The 24408-nt window shown below is 41.6% G+C and overlaps 2 protein-coding genes across 3 annotated transcripts in view; one reads left to right on the top strand and one right to left on the bottom strand.

Moving 5' to 3' along the window:
• IGF2BP3 (insulin like growth factor 2 mRNA binding protein 3) overlaps positions 1-6377 on the top strand; it is a 119312-nt gene extending 112935 nt beyond the window's left edge. For both annotated transcript variants that reach the window (XM_045564330.1, XM_045564331.1), the window contains 3 exons: positions 2084-2215; positions 2904-3017; positions 4104-6377. In XM_045564330.1, the coding sequence (XP_045420286.1) occupies positions 2084-2215; positions 2904-3017; positions 4104-4202 (345 nt within the window). In that variant the 3' untranslated portion in view covers positions 4203-6377. The remainder of the gene's footprint in view (positions 1-2083; positions 2216-2903; positions 3018-4103) is intronic.
• A 686-nt stretch (positions 6378-7063) lies between these two features.
• MALSU1 (mitochondrial assembly of ribosomal large subunit 1) lies at positions 7064-14458 on the bottom strand. The gene is made up of 4 exons (XM_045564329.1): positions 14144-14458; positions 12737-12915; positions 8794-8875; positions 7064-7285 (listed from the first exon to the last, which is right to left on the bottom strand). The coding sequence occupies exons 1-4, from the start codon at positions 14376-14378 to the stop codon at positions 7092-7094; spliced, it is 690 nt and encodes a 229-aa protein (XP_045420285.1). The 5' UTR covers positions 14379-14458; the 3' UTR covers positions 7064-7091.
• Positions 14459-24408: the final 9950 nt, after the last annotated feature.

The raw sequence follows: 24408 nt of genomic DNA, 5'->3' as shown, positions 1-24408 counted from the left end.
CTGAGATGCCCTAACGTTGAGTTAAAAGCCCTGTTTTCCTCCCACCCTTGGATTAACTGTTAGCCCTTGCCCATAGATCTTCCACAAATCACTTCTAATCCTTGGGATTTTAGAGGTAGAAATGGCCGAACTCTTGTGGCATTTGTCCTATTGTGAACCACTGTGCATATTTATTGGGGTTTGAGGTCTTTGGGGCTGGAATGCCTGTCACTGAGCAGCACAGTGATGAAGAGCAGAGACTTGGCAGCCAGGCTGCTGGTTCAAATCCCAGCTGTGCCATTTACCCTGTGTGACCTCAGGCAAGTTACTCAGCTGTAAAATGGGGAGTACCTACATCCTAAGGTAGTTGTAAGGTTTAAACAATATATAAAGTGCTTAGCATAGTGCCTAACTCATAAGAAGCACAAAATTAGTATGCTGCTGGTGTTCAGCAGACTCAGTGAATCAGACTAAGATGCCAAATCCACAAATAGTCTTTCTTTTTTTTTTTTTTAAATGAGACAGGGTCTCACTGTGTTGTCCAGGCTGGCCTTGAAACTCCTGGGCTCAAGCAGTCCTCCTCAGCCTCTCACTTAGCTGGGACTACAGGCAGGCACCACTACACTTTGCACAAATACATCTCTTTTAGTGTATGATTTGTCCCATAAAATTCATTAGGAATGTCTTGTTTGTCTTAGATAAAAGCAACTACTGACTTCAGTTATTACTAATTTATCCAAAACCCGTTGTCTTGGTCCTACCATTTAGCAGCTGTTAGCTAGTAACAGTGCATACATTTTAAAAGAACCATCACTTTCTTTGACCTCTCTTTTCTTCAGACCATTTTTTTCACTAAAAATCCAAAGTTGCTTTCACTTCATTTATAGGAAGAATTGGAAACAAAGGAGGTACTTTGAGAGGTGGGTGCAGTTGGCTGGGCTCCCAATCAGGTGAAGAAAGTTAATCCCTCACAGCAGCCTCGTGGCAGTGTAAATCACAACTCACAATATTAGAAATTGCTTCCTATCCTGAACCTTCAGGGTCATTCACTTTCAGTTTGAAGTCTTAAAAATAAATACAAACATGAATTATTACATGTTTCTCCTTGGTGCTTCTAATTGGAATTATTATCTTACAACTTCTGTGATGGTTGTATGATGGGAAATTCAAAGTTGTTTCCCTATATCCTCTAATACCCATATTTTTACAGCTAAATAAGGCATTTAAGAGAAGCTATATTGGTTAAATCTGACTTATGTGATCAGTGATAATTACTAATGAATGTTTTATGTTAAAGATATAAAGAATAGTAAACCTAACTATTCATTCATATGAATTCAAGAGCTTCTGGTTTTTTTGGAGGATGGTGTATATCCCTAGTGTCCTTTTGACTGTGTTAAGATAATTTTTTTTCTATAGTCCCCTAAAATAAGTGCAGCATTTCTGGACTAACCCTCAGATGACTTTTTCCTTTGGTGTATACCAAGGCAAACTAATGGTTGCACATAATAAATGTTTCTTATGTATAACTTCTAGTTGTATGCAGTAGGTGAGAGGATGTGTTGACTGTGAATATCAGAAGTGTGTGTTAACTTGATTTTGTAGCCTCTTTATTCAAAGGGGAAACCCCTTGGCTAAGATGGAGAAACATGTTTAAACAGAAGATATTCTTAGGTTTTTAACTGGCCCATTTAGACATGAGCCTGGCACAGCTGGCTCTGTAATTCTTTTGTAGTCTTTTTGCTCAAGAGAAATGCAATTAATTTCTCACTGCCAGCATGAGAGGTTTCACCTTTCACAACTGGAGTGCAAATGGCCATTTGTCCACAAAAAACATTTTAGTTAAGCTATTAATTGCCTTTAACTGTCTTTGTCAGAAGAATATGGTTTACCCTTCTTTTGTCAATCAGTTGCCTCACCTGAGATGGGTAATAGTTACTATCAGCCTCCCCAGGGCTTCCTAACTTCTCTTAATGCTGGCCTCAACAACCTGTGAAATTCAGATGTATCACTGCAAAGGGCTAATAAGGATGGATGTGGGCCGTATTTAAAGTTAAATGATCTATTGTGATTGACAATGATAGGATATGTTTTCATCCTGTAGGCTCAGGGAAGAATTTATGGAAAAATTAAAGAAGAAAACTTTGTTAGTCCTAAAGAAGAAGTGAAACTTGAAGCTCATATCAGAGTGCCATCCTTTGCTGCTGGCAGAGTTATTGGAAAAGGAGGCAAAACGGCAAGTACTTCAGCAAAACCTGTGCAGTGGTATGAAAGGGAAAGCGTTGAAAGGTACTTAGGAGTTCCAAGTCCCTGAATTTTGGCTAATTTATAGAAAGCAGGACCATCTTGACCAAGGTTTGGAGATGATTGCTTTTTGTATCCTGTCGGTTGATGTCAGCTATGAGTCAAAGTAATGCATCTCTTTCAGACCACTTTGTGTGAGAGGACTGTCCCATATTCATAAAGGGCATTTAGCATTATTTAGTTGATATAATTTACCTGTTTATTTTTATTTTACAAACAATGATATGAACTGAAAGTTTTCAAAAATTTCATCTATAACTTGTTACTTCTATAACTGGAAAAAAGCAAATGGTTTCCAGTCTCTCTAATACATACAGCTTCTAAGTCATTTTCAAAGCTGTTTACAGTTCTGAAGTGATTGAGAGCATGTACTTTGGAATCGGACTTTCAGGATTTGAATCTGGTTCTGCTATTTACTTGTATAACTGGGCAAATCAGTATCTTTGGATTAGCCTTAGTTGTAATTATCTTGAAATGGGGATAATACTGATAACCTCATACAATTAGTACTGTCTTAAATGTCATTTGTAAAGCAGTAGCTCCGTGTCTGGCTCATAGTAAGTACTCAGGAAATCATAGTTTTAAAATTCCACTTAACATGATTTTTATTTCTCATTCAGGTGAATGAGCTCCAGAATTTGTCAAGCGCAGAAGTTGTTGTCCCTCGTGACCAGACGCCTGATGAGAATGACCAAGTGGTTGTCAAAATAACTGGTCACTTCTATGCTTGCCAGGCAAGTAGGATCTAAAATGATAAGCTCTTTTGCTTTTTTTTTTTTTAATTTCAGGATATTATGAGGGTACAGACATTTTGGTTGCATGTCACGACTTTGCCTCACCCAAGCCAGGATTTGGAGGCGTGCCCTTCCCCCATACAATGCTCACCACGTCCATTAGTTGTAAGTTTACCCCACCCCCACCCTCCCAACCCCCAGTAAGTATTACTACCATGTGAGCACCTTAGTGTTGATCAGTTAGTTCCAATTTGATGGTGAGTACATGTGGTGCTTATTCTTCCATTCTTATGATACCTCACTTTGGAGGATGGGCTCAAGCTCTATCCAGGAAAATATAAGAGGTGCTAGATCACCATCATTTTTTTATAATTGAGTAGGATTCCATTGTATACATATACCATATTTTATTAATCCAATCATGAACTGACGGGTACTTTGGTTGTTTCCACATCCTTACAATAGTGAATTGTGCTGCCATAAACATTCAAGTGCAGATGTCTTTATTATACAATGTCTTTTGTTCCTTTAGGAAGATGCCTAATAGTGCTATTGCTGGATCAAATGGTATTTCTATTTTTAGCTCTTTGAGGTATTTCCAAATTCTTTCCCACAGAGCTTGTACTACTTTGCAGTCCCACCAGCAGTGTAAGAGTGTTCCTCTATGTCCACATCCTCACCAGCATTTGTTGTTTTGGGATTTTTTGACAAAGGCCATTCTCACTGGGGTTAGGTGATAGCTCATTGTGGTTTTGATTTGCATTTCTCTAATCATTAGAGATGTTGAGCATTTTTTTATATGTTTGCTGGCCATTATTCTGTCTTTTTTCTTTTGCATCTTTCTGAAATGGGGGAAATGATTCTCACATGGTACTCCCACCCCATACAAATATTTAAAGTTGTCTGATTGATGTGTAACACTTTTAATCTCTCTTTTAGGAGGTGATTTCAGAGACTAGCAAACGCACTAGTATATATCTTTAATCTTCAAATGGATTTCTATTTGAAGTCGTTGAAATGGAGTAGTAAAATAACTTCTAATAACTTTTGATCAGGTAGAATTTTCAAAGCTCTGTCCTTTTGTAGGTTGCCCAGAGAAAAATTCAGGAAATTCTGACTCAGGTAAAGCAGCACCAACAGCAGAAGGCTCTACAAAGTGGACCACCTCAGTCAAGGCGGAAGTAAAGGCTCAGGAAAACAGCCCTCCACAGAGGCAGATGCCAAACCAAAGACAGATTGCTTAACCAACAGACGGGCGCTGACCCCCTATCCAGAATCACATGCACAAGTTTTTACCTAGCCAGTTGTTCCGGAGGACCAGGCAACTTTTGAACTCCTGTCTCTGTGAGAATGTATACTTTATGCTCTCTGAAATGTATGACACCCAGCTTTAAAAAAAAAAAAAATAAGGGGGGAGGGGAGGGAAAGAGAGGAGCTCTGCACTTCCCTTTGTAGTCTCACAGTATAACAAATATTTTAATTTTTCTTACTATTCCCCCATAATACAAGAAATTGGCTTAATGATACATTTACTAAATTCATCAAATATAAATAGATTGCTCCTAAATCCAATTGGTGAAGTTGGATCACAGTAATTATCACAGGAACTTAAATGTTAAGCCATTAGCATAGAAAAACTGTTCTCAGTTTTATTTTTATCTAACACTAACATGAATAACCTAAGGGAAGTGCTGAATGGTGTTGGCAGGGGTATTAAACGTGCATTTTTACTCAACTACCTCAGGTATTCAGTAATACAATGAAAAGCAAAATTGTTCCTTTTTTTGAAAATTTTATATACTTTATAAAGATAAAAAAGTCCAACCGTTTTTTAAAAAATAAATTTAAAATTTAACACCTATCAGCTAACAGGCAAATAATTGAGAAAGAATTTTACTTCTGGCTGGTGACAGTTAAGCTAGAAAATTAATTTCAGGTTTTTTTGAGGCTTTCGACACAGTTATTAGTTGAAAATCCAGTAAATGTTCAAGAATATGGAGCAGTGCCTATATTTGGAGAGCAGCGATACCATTTATTCTTTCATTTATAGTTGGGAAAGTTTTCAATGGTACTAACAGAGCAAAGTGGTGGCAGGAGGATTTGGAACGGCTGGTTTAAATGGCTTTAGGAGACTTCAGTTTTTTTGTTTAGCTACACTGAGTGCATAAATGCTTTGTGCTTTTGACTATCACTACCTAAAGAAAGTGCATCAATGAAGAGATGCATGACTTTAAACCGATTGGCAAAAAGCAAGATTCAGCTTGTCTTATAGGATGCTTAGTTTGCCAATACACTTCAGACCAGATGGTCTCCACTTTGAGCAGACTCTGAAAGTAATTGCTTTGTGAAGACCAAGGGGACAGAGATGGTATGACAGTGTTTGAAGGCAACAAAGGGCTACATCTCCACATGCCCAGCACTGTCGTGAGCCTCACTAAGCTATTTTGAAGATTTTTAAGCAATGGTAAATCAAAAGAAAGGAAGTCCACCCAAAATATTACATAAAATGTAGTAGGATTTCTGTATACTCTGCAACCAGTTATTTGAAAGTAAGTCAAAAGGTAGAGGATACATGAAAACAGTTTTTGGAATATAATTTGAATGACTGTGACAACATCTGACGTTTGATACTGAACTCGTTTGTCCATTCCTTAACTTGATGGCAAAGCCCCGTTACGTACAATTGTGTGGGTGTGGGTGGTCTCCAAGGCCATGCTGCTCTCTGAATTGTTTTTGTGTTGCATTTGTTAGTAGGATGATCACAGTCATTAACACTGATCTGAAGGGCATATATAATAACCCTTAAATCAGTTTGCCTCATTCATATTTCAAGATGAATTTCTACACAGACTAGATAAGTTTTTCTGACGATCACATATCAATTAGACGTTTTGAAAATTATTTGAAATGTTTTCAGAAAACCAGTTTATGTTGTAGTTTTATCCAAAATCTCATTTTTGTCACTGGATTCATTTAGCAGTCATAATTTTTTTTTTCCATACAATGAATTACTTAAAAAAAAAATCACAGACTGGCTTTCTGGTTGGATTTCAGGTGGGATGTGTTTTAAGGCCAGAGTTCTTCCTCAATATGATTTTTTTCCAACATTTGATTTTTTAAGAACACAGGTGCTGCATTTATATCTGCTGGTTTAAATTCTGTCATTTCACTTCTAGCCTTTTAGTGTGGCAAATCATTTTACTTTTACTTAAGCATTGGTAATTTGGTACTAGCTAAGAAATAATTCTATAATTGAGTTTTGTACTCATCATATATGGATCATTCCTCCTCTATAATGTGTCCCAAATGCAGCTTCATTTTCCCAATACCTTGATGCAAAATAAAGTTTTTCATCATTTAGGTGCAGCTTGTTATGTGTAGTGTTTTACTTTTGGTTTTCAAAGGAATGTGAATGTTCTGAAGTTTTTCAAACTCCCAGCTTAACAGATTTTTGGTAATACTACGTCAATCTTGAAATAAGTGTCTACTTGTAAACTAGTTTCTCCAGCCATGCTACTTAATGTGAACCTTGATAATACCTCTGTTCTGTTGCACATGAACCAAAGAGTACAGTTTTCCCTAATACTTTAGCTTTCTTATGTCATTTGGAATATTCTAGAGGAGTTCAGAAGTCTTTCTAGAAGAATATCCTGGTATTAACTACTGTCTTCTATCAACACCTAAAAGAATATGGAATGGGACCAGTGATGCGGTAATGTTGTTTTAAAAATTTTTGGCCATTCTGTTAAATAGTAAGATTTACATTTAAACAAAACTGATTTTTAAAAATCTGAACAGAGAGCTCAGGTTAAGCACAGGAGCCAGTGCTAACGTCAAAAAATCCTGATGGGATTTCAGGTATAAAGGGAGCATATTAAAATTTTGGTTTGAATGCACTGATTCTTGGTACAAGTATTAGCTCATTTATGTACAGTTTCTGTATGAAGCATGAGTGCCCATGAGGTAGAGACCTGTGCTAACAGCAATGTAACCAAGGAGATGGGATACAGGAGTCATATTTTCTAAGAAGTGACTCAATCCGAATCTGAAATGACTAAAGCAGTTCATATATTTTTATTCACATTTGAACTCCACTGGAGTCAGAGTCAGAGATGAAGTGTCATCTTCTATTCCAAGAATGAAGTCTTCAGGTAATGTCTCAGGTGATATTTGAGCTAACTGGTCATCGTAAGAACGCAGGGTCCATAATTTCTCTAATTCATAGATTTCTCTGGTTTCTGGAAGCATCAAATGAAGCACCATGCTGCCTATCAAGGATGGATAAGAGTTACAATGAAGTTCATTTGTCTTTTTTTTTGGAGACAGTCTCACTCTGTTGCCCGGGTTGGAGTGAATGCTGTGGCATCAGCCTAGCTCACAGCAACCTCAAACTCCTGGGCTTAAGCGAGCCTACTGCCTCAGCCTCCCGAGTAGCTGGGACTACAGGCATGTGCCACCATGGCCGACTAATTTTTTCTATATATATTTTTAGTTGGCCAGATCATTTCTTTCTATTTTTAGTAGAGACGGGGTCTCGCTCTTGCTCAGGCTGGTCTTGAACTCCTGACCTCGAGCGATCCGCCGGCCTCGGCCTCCCAGAGTGCTAGGATTACAGGCGTGAGCCACCGCGCCCGGCTCATTTGCTTTTATTCTCATGATCTCACAACACTCTAGGAACTAGAGCAGTGGTTTGTGAAGTGTGGTTCCCAGATTAGCATCGCCTGGGAACTTAAGTGATGCCATGCCTTTCTCTGTGTATCATATAAGAGGTATATGATGTCAATATGAAACATTACTGGTGATGTTAACTTTATCTAAGTAACTAAAGGTAGCCTGCCAGGTTTCTCTTGGGAGACAAGTATCCCATTTCTGCACATCCCATGAGCAAAGCACTGACTGCCTCTAGTTCTGGATTATCTTTTCAAGGATGTCTGTACAGTGAATATACTGTCTCCCTCCAGTGCAACGGGCAGCTTTAGCAACATTTCTCAATCAGATAATTTTTGATTGTTACAATTGGGGAGAGGGAAGGATATTGCTAAACATCCTACAATGCACAAGAGACACCCATCTCCCCTACCCCCAAAACAAAATTACATGGTTGTGACAAAGATGAGAAGTCTGCTTCCTGCCAATTATAAAGGACGTGGAAACACTAATCTGAGTTCCTCTTATAACTGCAGTGTGTGTGTGGGTGTCATCTGGCCCCTCTGTTGCCCTTATGGGATCTGGGGTTCAGAAAACCAGTACAAAATTGATAATGCTGGTAACTGGTGGGACAACTTACTAGCTTGCAAGTAGGATAAAATCTGACTTCTCATACTTCTTAAGTATCTTGTTGGGAGATGCTTAGAAACTGCACATATTAATACCCAAACTTGTTAGATCTTTACAAATTTCTAGTCCTCTGCTCTTGTCCTTCACTATACCCAGAATGACCCTCATTTATTTATGGCCGAGGTCACATACACCCCGGCCCCCAAAAGGCCTTCTACCACCACTAAGGGATCTCTCCCATCTGTCATTCACCTTTTGTCAACCATACTCCTGACCTATGTGTCTAGTTATATATGTGCATACACACCATACAGTATGTCTTTCTCCAGGAGTGCATTATCTAGAGTACTTTGATGAAAATTCACATGTGTTAAATTTTTAAATTCTTACATGGAAATTCACTCAGCAGTTTTGATCTCAGTCCTTTTGCAACTGGAAATAAGATTGGTGTAATATCAATATTTCTGTGAAATATGCCAAGTATGCCAAAATAACTTACCAAAATCCACACACAGCCAGTCATCAGTGTCCTTCCCTTCAATCTTAACATGAGGCTCACTCTTACATTTCAGGTATTTGTACTGGAAAAAAAAAAGGTCCTTTATTAAAGGGAGAGGAGATGGGGGAAATCTCTGTTCTTGATGAGGGTCTGGTGATATTAGCACACAACTGGTATCATACTCGGTGGTAAGCTTTTCCTCTAAGATCAGGAAAAAGACAAAGGCTACTTCTGTTCAACAAAGTACTGGAAATTCTAGTTAAGAGCAATTAGCAAGAAAAAGAAAAGGGATCCAAATTGGAAGAGAAGAAGTGAAATTATTTGTTAGAAGACACCACAATCTCACATACAGAAAACCCTGATGATTCCACACACAAAAAATGGTTAGGACTAATAAGCAAATTCAACCACATTGCAGGATACAAAAACCAATGCACAAAAATTAGTTATGTTTATACACCAACAATAAGCAACCTGAAAAAGAAACTAAGAAAACAATTCTATTTACAATAGCATAAAAAAAAAAAACTTATGAATAAACCTAACCACAGGGGCAAAAGACTTGTACACGGAAGACTACAAAACATTGCTGACAGAAATTGAAGATGACACCAATAAATGAAAAGATACCCCATATTCATGGATTAAAAGCCTTAAAATGCCAGGACTACCCAAAGCAGTCTACAGATTCAGTACAATATCTATCAAAATCTCAATAGTTATTTTTGAAGAAAAAGAAAAATCCATGCCAACATTCACATAGAATCTCAAATAGCCAAAACTGTATTGTAGAAGAACAAAGTTGGCAGTCTCGTGTTTTTTTAATCTCAAAACTTTTACAAAGCTACAGTAATCAAAACAGTATGGTACTGTCATAAAGATTTTATAGACCAATGGAGTAGAAAAGAGTCTTTTCCAACAAATGGTGCTAAGGAAATGATAGCCACATGGAAAACCTTGCACCATCTATAAAAACTGACTCAAAAGGGACTACATACTTGACGATAAGACCTAAAACTATAAAACTGCTAGAAGAAAATATAGGAGAGAGCTTCATGACATTGGTTTGGCAATGGTTTCTTGGATATGACGGTGAAGGCACAAGCAACTAAAAAATAATTGGACTCAATCAAAATTAAATGCTTTTGAGTAGATCAAAGGATACTCTTGCCAGACACAGTGGTTCACCCCTATCATCTTAGCACTTTAGGAGGCTGAGAGGGGGAGGATGCCTTAAGGCCAGGAGTTTGGGAATAGCCTAAGCAACATACTAAGACACCTGTCTGTACAAAAATTTAAAAATTAGTCAGGTGTGGTGGCACATGCCTTGTAGCCCTAGCTACTCTGGAGGCTGAGGTGGGAGGATCACTTGAGCCCCCGGAGTTTGAGGTTTCAGTAAGCTATGATATTCTCCAGCTGTTCAACAGAGCAAGATCCTGGCCCCAATGGGGGCAGAGGGGGACAGACACTCTAAACACATCCAGAACATACAAAACTCTTACAGCTCAACAAAAATAACAAGCAAAGAACCCCTGATTTTAACACATTGACTGCCATGCCAGAAAAAAAATTTTTCCTTGGGGCCATGGTATTCTATTACAAAAATAGAATAAAAACTTTGAAAACAATGATCCTTTATAATTTAATGAAAAATTTGTTATTTTCTATTTTTTTTCAATAAAAGTAGTACAAAAACTTGAAAATTAGTAATGTAAAAAGTAACATGAAAACTTGAAAAATAGTTCCTAAGAGTAAAGTGTTTTTCTTGACTTGTCAGGCTTAAGTATAATTTAAAAGTTTATACATAAATAGAAAAATGAAATGTATTGACTTCTATTTATTTAATCCACATTTTTAGAATTAAATTGTCAATACTAATTGTAACAAGAACATCAACAATAAGTAAGATTTTCACAAACCAACTGCAAGGTTTTGCCCAGGTTTCACTTCCCGAAGCCCCGGGCTCAAAACTAGTGTGAGTTAACTACAACTCACATGGCAGTTAATGTGTTAAAATGGGCAAAGGATTTGAATAGGCATTTCTTCAAAGAATATATACAAATGGCCAATAAGCAAATTTATTATCACTTCACACCCATTCGGATGCCTGTTATTAAAAAAAAAAAACAGAAAATAACAGTGTTGGGTCGGATGTGGAGAAACTTTTTGTCAGAATGTAAAATGGTGTAGCCACTATGGAAGAGTAGGGTAGCTCCACAAAAAATTAAAAACAGAATCACCATATGATCTAGTAATTCCATTTCTGGGAACATACCCCAAAAAGTTAAAAGTAGGAACAAACAGTATTTCTACACTCATAGTTATAGCAGGATCATTCACAATAGCCAAAAGGAGAAAGCAACCTAACTGTCCATCAATGGATAATGGATAAAATACAGTATATAAAGAAGATTCTTTATTTAAAAAATAAAAAAGCCAGGCACGGTGTTTTACACCTGTAATCCCAGCTACTGGGTAGGGCTGAGACAACAGGATCACCTGAACCCAGGAGTCTGAGGCTCACTCGAGCCAGTGGCTCATACCACTGCGCTCCAGCCTGGGCAACAGAGTGAGACCTTGTCTCTTTAAAAAAAAAAAAAGACAGACAATACTGGCACTTGCTACAACCTGGATGAACCTTAAACACATTATATTAAGTGACATAAGTCAGGCACAAAAGGACATATACTGAAATACCATATGATTCTACTTATAGGAGGTACTGAAGAGGAGTGGTCAAATTCATGGAGACAGAAAATAGAATGGTGGTTGCCTGGGGAAGAGGGAATGGGGAGTTACTGTTTAATGGTCATTTCTAAGTTGTCTTCTTAACTCCACTGCACTATTACATCTGACAGAGACCCTGTCTAATAACTTCCGTGCTCTCCTGTTCTCTTCCTCGCTTTCCAACTACTACCACTTTTTTTGGTAATCTTCCTCTGCTCTGTCATGTTGCACCAGGACTCTGTGTTCAGCCCCCTTATTTCACAACCTTTCTCTAGGCAACACATCTATTTTCAGTCTTAACTGTCTCCTTTATGATCCATTTCCAACAGGGCAAGAGAGGTTATGTTTTCCTGTAGAATGGTACCATAATCAGCTGGAGACCGTCAAGTACAGCTTCTTCCTTATTCTGATTCATAGTCCAATTGAAAAATGACCCACAGGCTAGGCACAGTGGCTCAGGCCTGTAATACTAGCACTCTAGGAGGCCGAAGCAGGAGGATTGCTTCAGCTCAGGAGTTCGAGACCAGCCTGAGCCAAGAGCGAGACCCCGTCTCTACTAAAAATAGAAAGAAATTAGCCAAACAACTAAAAATAGAAAAAATTAGCCGGGCATGGTGGCACGTGCTGTAGTCCCAGCTACCCAGGAGGCTGGGCAGGAGGATCGCTTGAGCCCTGGAGTTTGAGGTTGCTGTGAGCTAGGCACACAGGACATGCTTAAATACTTAAACAATAGGCCACCACTGTCTAATAGAACGTTTTTGTAATTATGGAAATACTTTATGGCTAATATGGTAGCCATTAGCCACATGTGACTACTGAGTACCTGAAATATGGCTACTGTAACTGTAGAACTGAATTTTTTATTTTAATTTATAATTAAATGGGCACATGTCACTAGTGGCTACCATATCAGACAGTGCTACTCTAGAACTCCTTGTGCCTTACCCTGTCTCCTAGCTTGCCTCAAGTTATTTTTTATTTTTTTCCTTGTGGTCACAAGAGACAAGAATAGAAATATCGTAATTCTGTAGGACTGGATATTGGTTCCTATACCTTTCACTATCAAAGAACATAAAACGTTATTATGCAAATTCTGAATATTTGGGTTTCTTATGTAACCTAACATGATGAGTTTACTCTTAAGTGTTGCTCCTCAGCCTGATGCACTGACTATTCCATTCAGTTAATGATCCAAAGAGAAAAGAAAACATCCTACCATTTTCACAATGTAGTAGGCCATGGCATGCAAGTGTCGGGTGGAAGTTCCACTACTAATCACAAAGTAATCTGTGTATTTCATTTCTGGAGGAACCTTGATCACACAAATGTCTCTTGCATTCTCTTGCCTCAGTAGTGAAACCATCATATCGATGTCAAACTTGGGACCAATATGATCTGAAATGCACAAATATTTATGTCAGATGGCCTAGTAGAAGACAGACTTGTATGCATCAGAGATGGAGGCAGCTGACAGTGAAACTGCTCCTCCATAAGAGTATTTAGATCCAAAATGTTTTGAAAGATGGCAGAGCCCAGGCCTGGAAGCTGAACCTGGGCATCACTATCACATAACACTGTTCAACTTTTATTGTCAGCGTGCTCAGATCACACAGTGCCACTATACATTCTTTGCTATTACCATATGTGAGCAGAACCACACATCAGTGACAAATGACTTTCTATTCACTGGTACTTGAAATGAACAAGCACCTCAAACACAAAAAAGCTACAAAGAAAAACAGCAGCACAAAGTGGTGAGGAGGGGATATCCCGGGACATGTTAAAATCAATCTTGGACATAAAGGGTCACAGTACTAGAAAAGTGAGCTGAAAGGGCTCTGAGGTACTATCTGGTCCAAAACCTTCAACTGAGAGATGATGAAACAAACCTAGTGTAATTAGTGTGGCCTAAGATTAATCAATGAGGGAGCTAAAATTTTAAGTGATTCTCACTTTGAACCCTCAAGTTTTTCTTATAAAAGCATATGGATTGTTAACTGCTATCCATAAAAATCTAATTTTTTCCCATAGAGATTTAGATATTCTGCTCTTCTGCTTGGAGTATTATAGTCTGTACAGCTCTCTTAAGTTTTAAAGCTGACTCCAAAGAACCTAGTAGCTAAGTCCACTAAGACCTCTCTGTCTCATACTCTTAACTTTCTCAGGTGTGATCTGTTTACCATCTCTCAAGTTTCTAAAAAGATCAGCAATAATTAGAGGATCTTAACTTGAACCCATCCCCTATTAGCCCTTCTTACAGACCCCTTAACCCTCAGCCCCTGGCTCTGTCTCAGAATCCTCAGGCCCTAACACTCCCGACAAATCCATTGCCCAGGACGCTAGGAGGAGCGTGAAGGGGGGGATGAGGACGGTGAGGTGGTGGTGCCAAGGGTCCAGACACCTAGGGTTTTGGATACTACAGTTCATCTCTTGCGTTCACAGATTCTTAATTGTGAAACGAGAAGGTTGGCGCCAACACTCTTTTAAGTCCCTGCCAGCTCTGGATCTGCCGAAGTTTTGTGACTCGGGAGAACGGCATTAAGAAGGGAACCCAGGGCCACCTTAGCCCAGACTCGGTTCCTGGCTGCCCGGAAAAGACCACTTTCGCTCTCAACGCCAGTACCTGCTGCGCTCAACTCTGGGCGTCCCTCGCCGTCCGTCCCCTCCGCCGGCTCCTCCAGCCCGGGCCCACTGTGCAGGCCACGCACAAGGCCGGGGGTCAGGCAGGCTGGTCCCGCAGGAAGCCGTTCCACAGCCAGCAGCCCAGGCCGGGGCCGGGTTCCAGCCGCTACCCGGAACGAGGCTCTGCGCCACAACAGCGTCCCGAGCCGCTGTGCCACACGGCCACCCGGGCCCATTGCCGCTGGCGGCGCTGGCCACGGCTGCACGGAGCCGCAGTAGGCTCTGCGGCTTTCGATTGGCCGGGTCAACCGGTGCGGTGCGGCACGGCAATTCTACGTCAGACGCGTGGGCGGAGTCAGGGTCCGAAGGCCGGGCCGTGGGCGGAGTCTGGAGGCCGTGAACCGGAAGCGCTGACTGGAGAGTAGGCTCCGTAGGGAGAGGACGTCTGGGATTGGTTGCCCGCCTGACGTTGCCGTGCGTTGCAGTGATGCTCTACGCCGTCGTCTTCTCTCTCTTTTTTTTTTCCATCTGTGTCCGTGCGCTAAATGTAAGCCTCGGGAAGGCAGAAATGTTTGTTTTAACTGTTCTCTGCACAGCGCCTACTGAATGTATAGAAGTTGCCGCTGTTGATTAGACTGGAATTAGGATGCGTAATTTCCTACCCTCTCTCATTACCAAAAATATTCAGGGTTCCCTTGCCAATTTGAAATCCCATGAGAAAAATATATTATCTGGGCTAGGGTGGGGTGGGAGGCAGAGATGTAAAGGACCATTTGGAAACGTTCTTAGGTTAGCCCTCCATCTACACCACCTGTATGGGAGGAGTTTCCACCAACAGACCACACCTGGGGACCACCTCAGTGAGCATAAGGCATGCTGACTGCAGCTACACTGTTAACTCACAGGACTTGACAACTGAATAAGACCCAGAGGGGAAAAATTGCTCAGGGCCATATACTTAGGGCCAAGCTAGAACCAGAAACTAAGTTTCTGAACTTAAGGACTGGTAACTTATAAGAGGAAGGCTTCCTAGAGTGGATAGTAAAAGGGGGCAAATATTCCAAATGCCTGGAACAGTGCTAAGCACTTACTCAAAAATGTTTGATACGTTATTTTAAAGAAATAAACTCCAGTTAATCCTAGCACTCTGGGGAGGCTAGCTTGAGGTACTAAAAATAGAAAAAAAAAAAAATTGGCCGGGGAGCGTGGTGGAGTCCCAGCTGAGATGCTGAGGCAGGATCACTAGGCTTGAGCCGAGGAGTTTGAGGTTGCTGTGAGCTAGGCTGACACTACGGCACTCCAGCCCAAACAACAGAGCAAGACTCTTTCTCAACACACACACACACACACACACACACACACACACACACACACACACAAACAAAAGAAAAAAAGAAAAAGAAAATAATATAAAGTTACGTCTCCTCTGTCCTGCAGTTCCTGTGCTATCTTTAATTCCATTTCCCCATAAACATGAATTTGGTGTTTCTCTCACCTTTTGCCATCATCTTATGTTCCCACTCTTGTCTCTGAACATCCCAAACCTGCTTTACCACCTGTATTTGCCATCTCGTTTAATGGATCATCATGCCCTCAAATCCCCCAAACCCTGGACTTCATTCAGTCCAGGATCACCCTGCAACAAAAAAAATCTGTTGTCAAATCCTGCTTATGTTACCTCCAAAATACTTTTTTAATCCAACTTCTCATCTTTATTCCTACTGTTCCTTAGTCCAACCCCTCATTACCTCTTGCTCAATTATGGAGACAACCTCCTCCCTGGCTCTCCTGTCTCCAGTCTGTCTCTCTTTTCGTACTCCAGGCTGCCAATACTGCCAGCTACAATTATTTTAGCCTTATCTGCTTTTTGCTATTTTCCAAACTCACCATACCATTGCAATGTCAAGCTTTGCATACGCTGTTGTCTTTATAGAACACCCTTTTCCCATCCTTTCACACAAAATTAGACTCATTCTGTAAGACCTAAGATATTAAGATATCTTCTCCTACCCTCCCAGATAGTCCCTCAGAAACCCCTCATCCCTTTGTTCATAAATGTCTTTAACATTTACCATGTTTGATTGGATGATAAGTCACTGGAAAGACTTAAATTCCAGCTTTTCTGTTAATTAGCAGTGCGTTACTGAAGTTAATTTCTAAGCCTTAGTTTCCTCATCTGTAAAATGGGAATGATGATTCCCTCTTCATAGCATTGTCTTGAAAAATTGAATAAAATAAGCAATATAAATTATATACCATAGTGCTTGGCATATAGTAATCATACAGAAATTAGCATATTAGCTGTCTACAAATTGACATCATGGGGAGGAAATGCATTGAACCGTCATTCTGATAAAGCCCATCAGAAAAAGACCATGAGACACACACATGTGGTCAAAGTTAGATTAACTTGCAGCAAGGGAGACTACATACCATGGAGGAGAGAAGAGCATCTCAGTAAGAGGGCGTAGAAGGAGCTTTGATTAGGGTGTGGGCCTGTGCTGAATGAGTCTAAGGAGAGACCAGAGGAAGTGGGAACAGCTGGGGATTGGGTGCTGCCCTGAAGCAGGGACAGTTTAGCCATTGTGTTCAGGAGAAAGGAGAATGTTCACAGAGCCTGGGATGTTAATCACTCACAAGGGTTGCATGACCTGGGGAGAATCAAGACGGAGTAGAAAAGTTGTTTTAGGTTCCGTTAGGAACATCACATTCTGTATTACCAGCAGGGGTGAGAAACAGACTTAGGGTCCTGTTCCTTAGAAATATGAAAGTTAAGATAAATGCGGAATGTTATACCTGGGGTAGGAGTGATGCCTAAGCTGTGTCTGTGTGCAATGATGTGAAGTGATCCCTGTGTCTTAGAGTCTGTAGACAAGACTGTGTTAATTAAAAAAAAAACAAACAAGAGGTTTATACTTTGGGAAAAGGAGACCTTTATTTCTCATGAAGAGTTCTCAGCTCTAGGTGGCCATTTGGGCCGTCTGGGCAACACTGTTCCAGCATGAGCCAGGAACATGTGTTTCAAGTGAGAGGTAAAAGGGAACAGAATTTTATACTGAGTGCGGTGGCTAATTATACATTTTTAACAAGCTACAGGAGGAGTCATGAATATTTATGAAGAGAGAATGTGCATATATAATTGTACTTTACACCTCCCATCAAGTTGTGGCTAGGAACTGTTTTTTTTAATTATGAGTACATAATAGTTGTATATCTTTATAGGATACATGTGAATGTTTTGGGAACTCAGTTTTAAGGCTTTTTTCTGGAGTTTCTTGGCTGAGGGGCGGGGGCAGCTTCAGATTTTATTTTTATTTAGTTCACAACTGGATGTTTCATTCTCATAGAAATGATTCCAAACAGCAGTTTCTCATATCTGTGATTTCAGAGACACAGTTTGCCGGCACTATGTCCTTAATGTTAATTACCAAGCCCTTTTCACAGGTCATATTTCCTACCTGAGGTAAATACTTGGGGAATTGGCTGTTACCTGTTAGGTCCTCAGAAGGCCCCTTCCCCACTGGGCCATCTACTGTTGGGCAGAATCAGAAGGGGAGGGAGGTTTGATAATCCCTACCTTTGGGGTGGCTGAGCCGGAGGGTTGAAGCCAGAAGCAGCTTCCTGAGGGAGTCACAGGAATTATATGTTAACCACGAGTCCATGACTTCCAGGACTTTCTGATTACGGAACCTAATTACATCCCTGGTGTGTTAACTCAGGAGCCCCCTTCTTGTTCTGTTAGCAGCAAAGCCAAAAGGCTCCCAAATTTTTTTCCTGGGGCTTCACAGGAAGGCAGGAAGCTGCAGTCACAGAGACTGTCTCTACCACTAGCCCCAGGGATTGGGGAGAGGGAAGGGACACTACTCTGGGAGATGACACCAGACTGACCTCAAGACCCTCTCTCAGAGAGAGGCAGGAAGCAGAGCAGGCTGGGCCAGAGAAAGGCCCAGGGGCTAAACTGCAGAAAGACCGAGCAAGCCTCCTGGACGCATGCACACTGCACCAGGCCCTTACCACCACAGATTACTCACCTGGTACATCATTGTTTAATACATGAGTGACTAAATTTATATAGTTTTGGGACTGGGAATTATATCAAGTCCAACCTTCACTTATTCCGTGCATGAATTTATTATGCATCTGTGGACCACAAACCCTCTTTTGCTTGCAAAGGACCCTCAAATCCACACACACATCCAGCATTGTCTTTGGACTGAATAAATATGTCTCTCACAGCAAATGCGTGTGGATGGGATTGCAAGTCAATGAAATTTTATTTAAAAATTTTGCTTAGTTTAAGGTAGCTTTTTGTCATGTCTGTATTCAATGACAGATATTTAAAGAGCCACACATTGTAAAACAAATGGCCATTATAACTAAAAGGTTGGGATCACTACTCTCCAGCCTCCGTGACCCTTGCCGACTTCTCAGGGCAGCTCATTCCACCACCGGGCAGCTGTAGCTATGGGTACTTATTCCTGCCTCATTTCAGTTTAATCCTTTCTCCTGGATTTCCACTCTCCGTACTGCTTCCCAGAGACCTGGCCGAGGGAAGGGCTAGGATTAAAATGACGTCTCTTATAAATCTAATACATTATAAATACTACTGTTAGTTGAAACTCAGAGTTCATTCAGCTGGCCAGTAAAATATGACTCTCCATGAGAACACAGATCTTGATAGATAGTTTTTTATTACTCACAGCAAGTACGGAGAGCACCGGGAATATTTTCCGAAGCAGTGTCTGCCCAAGGGAAAGTGGCATGGGGTTTTTATGGGACAGTAGAGGAAGAAAAAGATGTGTCCTCGAATGTAGGGGGGGAGTTCCTCTTGCACATGCGGTTAGTTCATCCTGCTGGAACACGGGCTGCATGTTATGGAAATGAAGCTATAGCTCCTCCGGGGGTGGAGGCTTCAGCATGGTAATGAGAGACGTTCACTTGGGTTCGTCTGTAAGCTGCCAGCATCCCTCAGGGTCTAGTTTTAGCCAGCTGGTAGCCTCGGGCCTCCTAAGCAAAAGGCTGCAGAACAGGTTGATTATTCAAGTTGCTGAATTTCCATAGTCCCTAGAATTCACTCTCCCTTCTTACTTACACTATGAATTTGTGTATTTCTATTTAAAAATTCTTCAGCAAAGAGGTCCTCTAAAAAAATAAATAAAAATTCTTTTGTCCCCCATTTGTAAATCTAATTGGAAGGAGGACACAATCCGTTTAGAGAAGGTGAACAGGGAGTCATTATCTTATAAACCTAGAGGTAAAGCAGTGTCTCTCTGCACCCCAAGCTCCCCGGAGGGGGTTGGGGGAGGACAGGGTGTGTGCTGTGTGTCTGCTCAGATGTTTTGTGTGGCTTTGCCAGGCAGGCCCACCGTGCTGTAAGGACAGGGAGCCCAGCCTGCAGTGGGCACTGAGGTGAGGCCTGTGATAAGATGCACTGTTGGCTTTTCAGGAAGCACCGGGCCTGTGGTTTGAGAGCATCCCAGGACACTGTGGCCCCTCACTAGGAGGTCCTGCACATGAGGAGACACCTCCTGTGGCATTTCTCCAGTGAGTCTGTTTGTGGCCAAGGCACGGGCTTGGTCTCCCATCGCTTGTCTTGGGCGGCACTGTTTCCTCCGTTTGCAGAGCTGTTGTTTGCTCTGAAGCAGGACCTCTGAACACCCACTTTGTGCCCTTGCATTCCTGGGCTCTGTCCCCCGGCCAGGCTATTGTTTCCCCCATTTCCATAGGAATTGGTGAGGACCTGGGGGCCAACCGGTCCCACTTGCACGTCACCTTCGCGTGATGAATGGACTTTCTCCTCACACTGATGCGGGTAGGAGCGGTGTGCAGGTTATGGGTCACTCTGAGTAGACGTATGATGCAGTCCGTCCCCAAGAACCCTCACCAAGGTTCAAGCCAACAAACATTCTGGTGCCAGACCCTGGGCTAAGGCTAGAGAGGAGAAAGGTGAATAAAACATAATCCGTGCCCCCAAGGAGCTGATTAGAGTAAATGTCACCGATATCAGGCATTTGTATTTGGAAGAGGAGAGCACAAAATACTGCGGGGCACAGCAGCGACTCTCCTTCTGGCACTGGAGAGGGCTCCGTGAGGAGGTACCTTTGGACAGACGTGGGTCTCGGGGTAGAGGAGAGTGGCCCACAGGGTTCCACATCTTCCAACTTCAGGGGCCCCCTTTCACACTGGACTCGGGGGCAATGGCAACCCCTAAAGGGATGCGACTTGGAGGTGAAGTGAGGTAATGTTCTAGGCCAGGGGAAACCATGGTGAGGGTATCAACCCCCTGAGAAGTTAATGGGTTTTTTTTGAGACAAAGTCTCACTCTGCTGCCCAGGCTAGAGTGCATTGGCATCAGCCTAGCTCACAGCAACCTCACACTCCTGGGCTCAAGCGATCCTCCTGCCTCAGCCTCCCGAGTAGCTGGGACTACAGGCATGTGCCACCATGCTTAACTAATTTTTTCTATATATTTTTAGTTGTCCAATCAATTTCTTTTTTTTTTTTTAGTACAGACAGGGTCTTGCTCAGGCTGGTTCTGAACTCCTGAGCTCAAACGACCTGCCCACCTATGGGTTTTTACTTCCATATCTACCCCAGCCTACCAAGTGTTTTGTCCTCAAAGCTGAACTGTGGTATTAAATGATGATTCAGAGGTGCTGTGGCCTCCTGACCCAAAGCCCAAATGAGAGCCCTCACCGCCACCATTTCATAAGACAAGACCTTGGTTGTTTTCTTTCCACCAAAACCTAATTTCTGAGGGGTCTCTGATTTCTTTTGATCAGCTCTGTTGACGGTACAGTAAAAATTCTGCCTTGCTTTTTCTTTTCTTAATCCTAGTTTTATGAGGTTCCTCCATTTCCTAATTATGAGCTTTGAGTAATTGTGAAGAGGAGATGGGTAGAACCCTGAGAGCTAAACTGTCGAGGGCTAGGCTAGAGGGACAAAGCCTGCCTCCTCTGTAGGAGCTCATTTCCCCTGATGTGACCTCTCTCTTGGGGAGCTTGTAGTTGGGGGCCAAGTCCCTGGTAGGAACATTTTCTACCACAGCAGGGAGCCCAGAGGTGCTGGGAGAGCAGGTAAGAGCGACTTCTTCCACCTGGGGAGATGAGAGGACACCTCTCAGAATGGGTCAAGTTTAAACTTTGGCTTTGGCCTTTACAACTCCAAACCTCTTGGTCACGCTCAAAGAAAGCTTCTGACAATAGACATTCATTTCCACTGTGGCAAGCAATCGATTCTCCTATCTTCCTGAGCTGCAAAGAAACTCTGAGAAGCGTAGCCAGGGAGTTAGGAACACTCTGGGCTGACACATTCAGTCTTGCTAAAATATCAAGGGGCTTCCTTAGCTCCCTGGGAAAGGTCTGAGCCTGAGTGCAGTGAGGTGTGAGCGGCTTCCAAGGACGCTCCATTTCCTTTGGGCTCTCTCAGCTATTACTTGCTGCTGTGCAGCTGCTACTGTCAGGAGCAAGGTGACAAAGTGCAGCTCCCTTACCTTATTCCCTTATTTTATACCATGGACAAGAATCAGCTCAAAATAGATTAAAGATTTAAACATAAAACCTGAAACTGTAAAACTACTAGAAGAAAACATGCGGGGAAAACTCCACAGGCAAGGATTTTTTGGATATGGCCCCAAAAGCTCAGACAACAAAAGCAAAAATAGACAAATGGGATTACATCATACTAAAAAGCTTTTGCATAACAATGGGAATAATTAAAGTAAAGATACAACCTGCAGAGTTGTAAAAAATTATTTGAAACTATACTTCTGATAAGGGGTTAAGATCCAAAATATTTAGGAAACTCAAAGGACAATAGCAAAGAAACAAGCCAATTTTAAAAATGAGCAAAGCACCTGAACAGACATTTCTCAAAAGAAGACCTACAAATGGCCAATAAGTTCATGAAAAAATGCTCAGCCTCACTAGTCACTAGGGAAATGCAAATTAAAACCACAGTGAGATATCACCTTATCTTAGAATAGCTATTATCAAAGAGATGAAATTTGGCAAAGATGTGGAGAAGATGAAGCCCTAAGCACACTGTTGGTGGAAGTGTAAATTAGTGCAGGGATTATGGAAAACAGTATGGGAGTTCCTCAAATAAAAACAGAACCACCAGCAGGTACGCCTGGAGTCTCAGCCAGTTGAGGCTGAAGTAGGATGATCGCTTGAGCCCAGGAGTCCTGGGCTGCAGTGTACTATGCTGATCAGGTGCCTGCACTAAGTTTGGCATCAATATGGTGACTTCCCAGGAGTGACGGACAACCAGTTTGCCTAAGGAAGGGTGAACCGGCCCAGGTTGGAAACCCAGCAGGCCAAAATTGCTGTGGTGATTAGTAGTGGGATCCCACCTGTGGAAAGCCATGGCATTCCAACCTGGGCAACATAGTGAGACCCCCATCTCTATTAAAAGAAAAAACAAACAAAAAGTAGAATCACAGTATGATCTAGCAATCCCACTTCCAGGATTATATCCAAAGAAAGCAAAATCAATATATTGAAGGGATACCTGCACTCCCACATTCACTACAGCATTACTCACAACAACGAAGCTATGGAAAGTGCCCATCAATGGATAAATGAATAAAGAAAATGTGGTATATATGCAAAATGGAATACTATTCTGCCCTTAAAAAGGACAAAATTCTGTCATTTTGGACAACATGGATGAATCTAGAGGACATTATGCTAACTAAAATAAGCCAGGCACAGGAAGACAAATATTGTATAATCTCACATGTGGAATCTTAAAAAGTTGAATTCAGCCGGGTGCGGTGGCTCATGCCTGTAATCCTAGCACTCTGGGAGGCCGAGGTGGGTGGATCGTTTGAGCTCAGGAGTTCGAGACGAGCCTGAGCAAGAGTGAGACCCTAAAAATAGAAAGAAATTAGCTGAACAACTAAAAATATATAGAAAAAAATTAGCCGGGCATGGTGGCGCATGCCTGTAGTCCCAGCTACTCAGGAGGCTGAGGCAGGAGAATCGCTTGAGCCCAGGAGTTTGAGGTTGCTGTGAGCAAGGCTGACGCCACGGCACTCTAGCCGGGCAATAGAGTAAGACTCTGTCTCAAAAAAAAAAAAAAAAAAGTTCAATTCATAGAAGTCTAGAGTAGAATGGTGGCTACCAGAGGCTGGGGGAGGAGGGAGCTGTTGGTTAAAGGTTACAAAGTTTCGGCTAGATAGGAGGAGTAAGTGTTGAGATCTACTGCAGAACACAGTGACTGTAGGCAATAATGCAGATCTCAAACTAACTAAGAGTAAATTTCAAATGTATCACCATAAAAAATGTTGTGAGATGGTGGGCATGTTAATTAATTAGCTTGATTCAGTCATTCCACATTGCACAAATCTATCAAAACATCACATTGTATTCCATAAATGTAATACAATTATTATTTGTCAGTTAAAAATAATATTAAGAAAAAGAAGAAATGCAGCTACTCAGGGACCACTAACATTTGTATGGCTTTGTTATATTCACTTATGTATGCAAAACGTATTTTTTGTTTGGGTTTTTTTTTTTGTTTTTTAGACTCTGTCACCCTGGGCAGAGTACAGTGGTATCATCATAACTCACGGCAACTTCAAACTCCTGGGCTCAAATGATCCACCTGCCTTGGCCTCACAGAGTGCTAGGATTACAGGCGTGAGCCACTGCACCCGACCATGCAAAACATACTCTTTCATCACTTACTATATGCCAGGTACTGTTCTAGGTGCTGCAGATGGGATCCCTAGTTTTGAAACATTTCCTTTCTGGTTCAGTAGACAAACAACAACTACAACAAAAGACAGGCGATCACCATCATGATAAGTGGTAGGATGGGTATAAATAAATACCAGCTGCCCGGGAGCATCTATTAATAGTAGGATTACCTAACTCAGACTGGGTGGGTGGGGTCAGGAAAGGCTTTCTGGAGGAAGACGAGTCTAAACTGAGAACTGAAGTATGAGTGAAGTTAGCCAGGTGATGGAGGAAGGAAGTACCTTATGTAGAAGGAAAAGCACATGTCCACTGTCCAGACAGAGCACACGTAAGGCCTGGAAGCAGAGGGGAAGTGCTGAGAGGTTAGGCAAGGGAGATCAACAGAGGCTAGATCCTAAAGACTGCTGTATGTCAAGGAGTTTGGATTTTATCATGGTGGCAACGAGGAGCCACCAAAGCAGGGAATGATAGGGTTAGGAGTTAGAATGTTGTTTTAGGCCAAGCGTGGTGGCTCATGCCTGTAATCCTAGCACTCTGGGAGGCCAAGGCAGGTGGATCG

The sequence above is a fragment of the Lemur catta genome, chromosome 11, assembly GCF_020740605.2.
Source record: "Lemur catta isolate mLemCat1 chromosome 11, mLemCat1.pri, whole genome shotgun sequence".
NCBI classification, from domain to species: Eukaryota; Metazoa; Chordata; class Mammalia; order Primates; family Lemuridae; genus Lemur; species Lemur catta.
Note: the sequence above shows the minus strand (reverse complement) of the source record. Positions and strands in the feature narration are given on the sequence as shown.

Bases quoted from the DNA above. Each gene is read 5' to 3' on its own strand.
- MALSU1 (XM_045564329.1), bottom strand. From the start codon at position 14,378: ATGGGCCCGGGTGGCCGTGTGGCACAGCGGCTCGGGACGCTGTTGTGG. The intron at 12,916-14,143 runs GTACTGGCGTTG...TGTGCATTTCAG, and splicing joins CCCAGAGTTGAGCGCAGCAG to ATCATATTGGTCCCAAGTTT. The intron at 8,876-12,736 runs GTAGGATGTTTT...TTTTTTTTCCAG, and splicing joins CCTACTACATTGTGAAAATG to TACAAATACCTGAAATGTAA.